General features: G+C 29.8%; 1 protein-coding gene across 1 annotated transcript; it reads right to left on the minus strand.

Annotated features, from left to right (window-relative positions):
• Positions 1–5,818: 5,818 nt before the first annotated feature.
• On the minus strand, positions 5,819–7,620 carry LOC133784790 (F-box protein SKIP23-like). Its single transcript, XM_062224064.1, has 2 exons — positions 7,566–7,620; positions 5,819–6,987 (listed from the first exon to the last, which is right to left on the minus strand). Exons 1-2 carry the CDS (start codon positions 7,618–7,620, stop codon positions 5,819–5,821), a joined length of 1,224 nt encoding a protein of 407 aa, XP_062080048.1.
• Between the last annotated feature and the right edge of the window lie 722 nt (positions 7,621–8,342).

The following is an 8,342-nucleotide window of genomic DNA, read 5'->3' on the forward strand; positions in this document are numbered from 1 at the left end:
TTTTTTAAACAAGAATGTCATTATTTTCTATTAAAAAAAACTATTTTAAAAAATATCATATTATATATAACTTTTTATATAAAAAAAAAACACTATATTTTGTATTCCCTATTTCAAGCCGGACCTAATCATACGTTTTGGAAATTTTAAGAAAAAAATTTTACACGAGTTTTCAAGTATAATAGTTTTATTTTTTGTTTAAAGAAAAAATATATGTCATTCATAGTCATTATCTATTAGCCAAAAATTCTGTCATGTTTTGTTTATTTTTTTTACTTTTCCAAAATTGACATATTTTTGCCAAAGAATATCATGATTGCAATTTTTCTCTTTTTGAAAAGGTAATGTACTTATTAGTTTCTATAAAATTATTTATTTTATAATTAGAAATTCAGGGAATAATATTTCTACATCAAACTATATAACGACAACACATTTTTCTCTGTTCAGTAACTATACTTTCACTTGTAGAAAAAGAATAGGTTTTTTTTTTCAAAGGGAAAATAATATATATATATATTATGATCATTAATATATGGAGTCAAATTATCCTCATTTTCTAAACTTAATAATCTATTTGTATAACTAAAATTAGAATGATTTCAATAAATAAGAACACTTTTTCTCACAAAAATGAAGTCTCAAATTCGAATTTCTCTCTTTAATGTCAAAAAATAATATAATCATTAGATTATATAATTTTTATTATGCAATTTTCATATATAAGTTAAAAAATAAATATAATTTTTTCCCCAACTATAAGAACCATTACAAATGTTTCCCTTTAATTGCATTTCATTCATTAAACAGTTTGTTGATTTAACACTGATAAAACGCTAATTAGACACAATTTAACTAGGCAAGAAATACATGCATAGATAGTAGTCTAATGACAAATTCCAGAAAAATATATCGATATTCTTAGAGCTAATGTGTGTATGTTTAATGTCAATAAATTCAGTTTCGGCTAGCTTAAGTTAGTTAAATAGACCATCATACTACAACTATGCATGTAGTCCGTGGTCAGACTAGCAAACCGTTTAAAAAATGAACATAATATAACTAAATGTGTACATTTGCTATGATTGTTATAGTTCGGGGGGAATTTTGTCCAAAAAAGAATCAGGGGACAAAACTCTACCTAGGTCATAATTCAGGAGGAAAAATTCCTATTTATTCTAAGTTAAATTAGTTTATTAAGTTTATGATTTCATTTTATATATATGAAACTTTATTTTTTTTAAATATTTATAATATACTTCAAAATAAAAATAATTAATTAGATTGTGTGATGGAAATATCCACTTCTAGGCCTATATTAATAACAAACATATGATTTGTTTATTTTGAGTAGCAGAAACAAAAGTTTATTCATTTGTACAGTACACAATTATATGACATACTTTTTTATATATAATTCTTTTTTTTTTTAAATAGATTGGCTAAAAGGCACCACAACTATTACATGTGTATAATTTAAATGACAATTTAATATTGTGGAGTACACTTTCCACCTACATTAGTAGTATGATGCTCAATATCCAAATATTTCATAGTAATACTCTTATGAAATAATAAAATGTATTATATGAATTTCAAGAGTCACTAACATTACTTTTATTACCAATAGAATAACATGACTAAAATTGGACTATAGACATGTAGCATGGTAAATTGGTTATTGGTCAAGATGCACAAAAGAAAATAATACTTCAATTTAAGGACTTAATGGTGTGTATATGTTAGGTTACTAAACTTTCAAGGTGCCCAACACTACACAAGGTGGCATCCTATGATTGGTTAGCGATACTCCATAATACTTATTAAATTCAAATAAATAGGACCCGATATTAGATTGCATCAATAGTAGAATACCACCTTCTTGTGGTGTTGGACACCAGTGATACTTCTTAGCAATTCTCATATCCTCCACCTCATATGCTTGTGCATACATTGAAATTGAACTTTATTTACAATGTTATTGGCAAGTCAACAATCAATAAACTACCACTAAATCATTATTGTTTCTCCATCATTCAACTAAATTCATAAAACAATACTTTGTGTGAGTATGAAGAAGTACATGAGCAAATAATAAGTTAGAGATTTATTATTATTATTATTATTATTATTTGCTGGGGAATAATAAGTTAGAGATTACCTCTACACATTTTATTTTTTATCATATGTATGTTGTCATGGTGGGCTTATTGGGCTTTATTGCATTTTGCAAAGAGATCTCTTAGCCTAATGGGCTTCTTGGGCTTTAATGGCATTTTGATAAGAAAGATCTTTAGACCTAATGGGCTTGCCAAGACATTAGAAGTAGTGAGGTCATGGAGACATGGACCTCTTGCCTATTTATATAATTATGATATATATATATATTTATAGTTTGAATAATGCCAATAGTGTTGCTATTTATTTCAATATTTACAAAAAATTGTGAGTGTTTAACGCCCAAACGTGACTTCCACTTAGTGGCAGTCGTAGTATAGATGGGCGGTCGATTCCACAAGGAGGTAAAGAAACAAGGTAATCAATAAATAAATGTTAGAGATAAATAATATGAAGAAAAGAGAAATAATGATAGATTAAAGTGTGATGTAACAATAGGTAACAAATAGGAAGGATCAAGAATCACCAATATGCATACTTATTTATTTGGATCTTTGATTCACAAAAATTACACAAATGGATAGTTCACATCCCAACTATTCATTTGGAAGATTTAACATTGAAGCATAAATATATTTAACAAAAATGTATTCAAGTGATTATTATTCTTTACCATGAAAATATGAGATAAATCTTAGGAGAAATCTAAAAATATCATTATACCATTGGCAATAATGCAATACAAGATTAGACATAAAACCTAACACAAATATTACTTTTACTATTTATAAAATACATAGAAATAGCATGACTAATTCTATATAGATTTTAGCAAAAGTAATTATATATGGATGAGATGGAGAAAATGATAAAGATATTATCTATATTATTTTCACTAATTTGATAATACATATGTACACCCTAAATATCCACGGGTTATTAGCGAGCTGGAAAATGGCATAATTCTATCCGCCACGCGTAAGCCGCCTACCCGGAGCTGCTGTTACAAGTCTCCACCTCTTTAGCCCGAGCTAGTCAAGGGGTTAGTAAGAATACTCGAAGGCATCGGGTCAGCAGTCTGGACATCACGAGCTGGAACTACATTAAGCTCAAGGTGTGGCATATAACTGACACCCCCGACCATTTATGAAGTCAACCACGCAATGTAAACGTGCGTGTTCAGGAACCCTACGGCTGGTTTGGGCCATGCGGCCCATTATCCCCCTTACCTATTGATTAGACAACACTTCATTGTCAGGTTTTAGGAATTAATCATAAGTGTCACAGAAGTGACATGATGGGTAAGAAGGTCACGGGATGACCCCCTTTACCAACACCCAGGTATCCTCTCCCTATAAATATGGAGACCCTGGGCATTGCAAGAGGTGGGAGACTGGTTTTGTAAAGAAACACCCTGTAAGGAATACTAGAGATATATCAATATTATTGGCTAGTTGACTAGAGGGATTTTAACATTCGAACCACCTAAAAGGAAATGAGTTATAACCTTCCCCTTATACTATTTTCGCCAGTTTGGAATATAAATATTTACTTATTACAGTTCATTATCTAGCACTAATCCATCCCGTTTATTTGTATAATTATCTGTTGCCGAAGAGCCGCGTCAACAACATAAAAAGTGCTTGACAAAATCTATATACTATTAGCAAACATAAATATAGATAACAAGATAAGAAATAGAGATGAAAGAAAATAAATCACTCAAATATATAAACTTTAAGTACATGGTGAATCAAAAATACCAAACAAAGTCATAGTGCATATAGGATCATCCTAACCTTCCCAAGAAGGTTAGCCTATTATGCTAGACATTCTCATAAAATTCTAGAGAGAAAATATGAGAGATGAGACTAAAATTTGGTAGAGTTTTGCTACCTAAAAATTACATACAAAATGTGAAATGAGAGTCCCTATTTATAGAGGGAGAAAATGACTAAAAAAAAATTAAAGAACAATTTGGGGTTTACAAAATAAATCTGAAATATTAATAATAAAATATGATTTTGAAAAATCAAATCTTATTATAAATATTAACCTAGTTATTTTGGTGTATGGTCAAATGTCATTTTTCTAAAGCACCAAGAAAAGATAAGCTTTAATGCTCAAAATGACAATTTTGCAAGGCCTAATACCCATAAAATATGGGTTGAAGGTGGTTGATGGTACAAAAGGGTTTTGACCCACTCCCAGCCAATGGGGAGGTGCCACGTGGATGGTTGGTTGGAAGAGGGTGAGCTTGGGTTGGGCCTGGTTGCTGTTGAAAGGTGCATTGGGCCTAGTGGGGTGAGGCGTTGGCTGCTGTGTTGCTGGAAGGTATGGGCCTTCAAGAAGGGGCTTGGGAGAAGCTGCCAGCTTGGGCGTTGGGAGAGCTGAGAGATTTGAACTCAGGTTGGGCCTTCGTTTGATGCTGAGGGGTGCGTTGGGCCTAGGCCTGCTGGAAGGTTGGCTGGGCAGCTGACAGGTGGCGCACGAGGAGCTCATCAGGCGGCTGGCTGGCTCGGACGCGTGGCCCGGGGGAGGTTCGACACCTGGCGCTGGGAGAGAGGGAAAAGGAGGCTGGGCCTGAGGTATTAGTTGGGCTTCCCTCTTTCAAAAATGCCATAATTCATTTTCTTTCTTCAATTTTATTTATTTATTTCTTCTTTATTTTTTTATGTCAAAATGCAATTTTAATTCCTACAAAATAATAATAAATTAAATCATAATAAAATATTTTAATTTATAAAATAAATCATATTAATTCCATGAAAATATTAATTAAAACTTAATTTATTTTGACTATTAAAAACAATAAATATGCATTTTTCACCACTAATCAGTGAGAAATCTCAATTTTCTTTTTAATTTTAAAAAAGTTCCATAAATATATAATTAGGATGAAAACCCAAATAAAAAACGTTTTGTTTGAGCAAAAGCCTCAAAGAGGATTTTGTGTCCTCAAATTAATTTAAGACATCTTTTCATTTTAACGTTTACATAAATATCACAGTTTTAATTTTCACCCAAAAATATGGTTTGGTGGTTCTTCCTTTGAAAAGCCTTTTTTTTTTTTTGAGGTTGGTTTTGTGGGTCTGTGTTGTGTCAATTTTGGCTATGTTGCCATGGTTTGTGGTGTTATGTTAAGCGAAATTTGTGCCAATTTATGGCTTGAGGTTTTATTCAATATTATCTAGTGGTCTTTAAATGTACCAAGTCAAGTAATATTTAACAAAACTCTCTTGGGGAAAACTCTAACTCTATGAAGTTTCTAAAAATAATAATCCTATTGCTATAATTGGTTATCTTGTTCTTAGTTTAATTGTTATTTGTATATTCCCTTTAATGAATTCATACTAATTAAGCTCTGGATAAATGTTTCTGTACCATACAAAAGTTCATTTAAAAATGAAATTTGAAGTTTATTGTCTGTAACCAGAGACTCATCTTCTTCGAAAATGTCATTATATACTTACTTAGGAAATCATATAAATTGTCTTCTTTGTTTTAATACTGTGATAAGTAATTAATTCAAACACTAATATAATTTATCTATAAAATAAACCCCAAAACAATATAAACTTATAATAGCTATAATGAAAACTATACAATAAAAAAAATTCAACCAAAGATATATAATAATAATAATAAAAATATTTGTTTATACAACTCATAAACATATTAAAGAAAGAAAAAAAAAAGACTATATAGATAAAGTAGGTAAAACCCAAATTGGTTGGCGACCAGGTGTTTTGGGAATGGTTGTTGCATCAAAATTGAAACCCCTTCGACTACAAACTCTTGTTTGAATATTGTACACACCAAGATCCATTTGACCTTTATGTGCATAGTCAATGGTATCTTTGTCATCAATGAAATATATCGAGTCCTTCTCACAACCAACAAAGTTTGATGCCAACACACACACTGATGTATTATCACCCAAAAACAAAGCACTATCGCCTATGCTTTTTATCTCAATCCATTTCTCCGAACTCCACTTATAAATTTTAAACTTGACAGTCACACAGTTATAAAAAGCACGAGTATACCTTTCGTACCTTTTAACATGCAGAAGATCTCCTCCTAATGATTCTACCAAGTATCTCTTGTAACAAGAACTTCTTCCTACTACTGGTTCATAACAGCCATAATCATCATCGGGAATACTAGAATCGGCAAAAAAGTTGACATTGTTGTCGACATCGAAAGATGCAAGTTGGCTAGTAAGAGTTATGGCGTAAAATTTGTTCTTGTGATACATAAGATCATCAAAGGGTGATTGTATATCAATTTGAGACCAAGTAAGTTGTTTGAGTGGCCTAATATAAGCCAACTTATATTGTCCAAATATGACTGCAATGATGAAATCTTTAGGGTTGGCTATTGGATCGGGAGTGTGTATAGACATCTTCATAACATAGTATTGACGATATTTAGCAATCCCTTCCAATAGTCCCTTATCCATGGGAGTTGATGATATTGGAGGAAGGTGAATAACATCATTATTACCAATTCCAACAAAGGGTTTATAGAGTGTTAAAGCTAAATTGTCATCAAGAGTAAGTAACCATCCTTGTGAAGAGCCACCAAAAGAATGATCATATGGAGGAAGTAATAAATTTGAGATTAAGAACTTATCTGACAACACATCATACACACTCCATTCATCCTTATTATCATCTTTTTTGTGTTTATTAGGAACCAACAACATTGGTACATTGTGAAGACTCAATTCCACAAGTTTCCTTTGGTTATCCTTTGCCACACTGTGCCAACACTTACAAACACCACTGAATTGCAAACACTGTTTTACTGTTTCCAAATTACCAAAAACTTGGTCCAAAAGATGTTCCGGTAAACTCGCCCAATCTGAAATCATTGAGAATGTAAAATTAAAAACAAAACAAAACAAAAAACTAACTACGAGTATTTTTAATGGAGTGTCAAATTAGTGATGCATTGCTAAAATATGACTCATTTTACAAAAAACTTGCTCCAATAGTGTGCCAAAAGTTGTGTCAAATTTGACATATGCTAAAAGTTTGGCCAAATTTAACATACAATATAGCATGATGCATATTTTATTATTTTAGTATTATTTTTATCTATTCGCATTAAATGTGATATTTTTTATCTTATTGTTTTATTATGATTCTATAATATCAGCAATAAAATATAAAAAAAAATGATTATTTTTTGTATAATTTTAATACATATTAAATTAGTATTAATGAAATATTAAATTTTATAATAATTTTTATAATTGTACTTTGAAGCATAATACTAAAAAAAAAAAATATGCTAAATACATAATATATATATATTTTCTAAATATGGCAAACTATTCTCTCGAATCGAGATGTTCTAATGTTATTCATGTCATGTTTAATAATTAGGAAGAAAATTACATTAAAACTATACAAGCCATTAAATAGATAAATTATTACCTGGTGTGTGACTTTGACTTAGGCGCACATGGACGACGGCAGGGGAGACTTCCATTGCGGTTAAGATTTGAAGGAGATTTGAGATTGAGGTTCCAAGTTACATACAACAAGCTTCTTATAAATATATATATATTATAAAACTCAAAATATCTTTTTTATCTTTTTGATTTCTATATTCTAAATTCAAATTATGTTGTGCTGATTTTAAATTATATATCTTTTTATTTGAAGGGTTGTTGATTTTTTTACTATATTTTCCGTTGATTTTTCTATACTTATATGTTTAATTATTTTCATAACTGATTTTCATCAAATTGTCATTAATATCTTTTTTTAAGAGTACGTTGCTCATCTCTAATTATCTTTAATTAATTGCTTATTTTTTATTTATTTATTTGGAAGTGACTGATTTCTATTCTAATTATATTTATTTCATAATAATCTTATGAATTTTTAACACTATTTGTTAAAAATATATTCTTTGTTGTGTGTAATAGTTCTATTTTTTCGGTAGAAGTTTTCCATAATTTTCGTGTAACATATTTAGTTTTCTAATTATTATATTACTTTAGATATTTTTCAAACTATGCGTTTACATTTGGATAAGTATTCACATATTTTACTATACTAATTATATATTATCTACAGTTACTTATATTTAAAATAAATTAACCTTATCTATATATTTCTATATACTAGGTGCATGCAATGCAATGCCCAATGCAAATTTACTTCATTTTATTTAAAAAAATTATGAAATATATTTATTAAATTTTT

Source organism: Humulus lupulus, chromosome 6 (assembly GCF_963169125.1).
Source record: "Humulus lupulus chromosome 6, drHumLupu1.1, whole genome shotgun sequence".
Classification (NCBI taxonomy): Eukaryota; Viridiplantae; Streptophyta; class Magnoliopsida; order Rosales; family Cannabaceae; genus Humulus; species Humulus lupulus.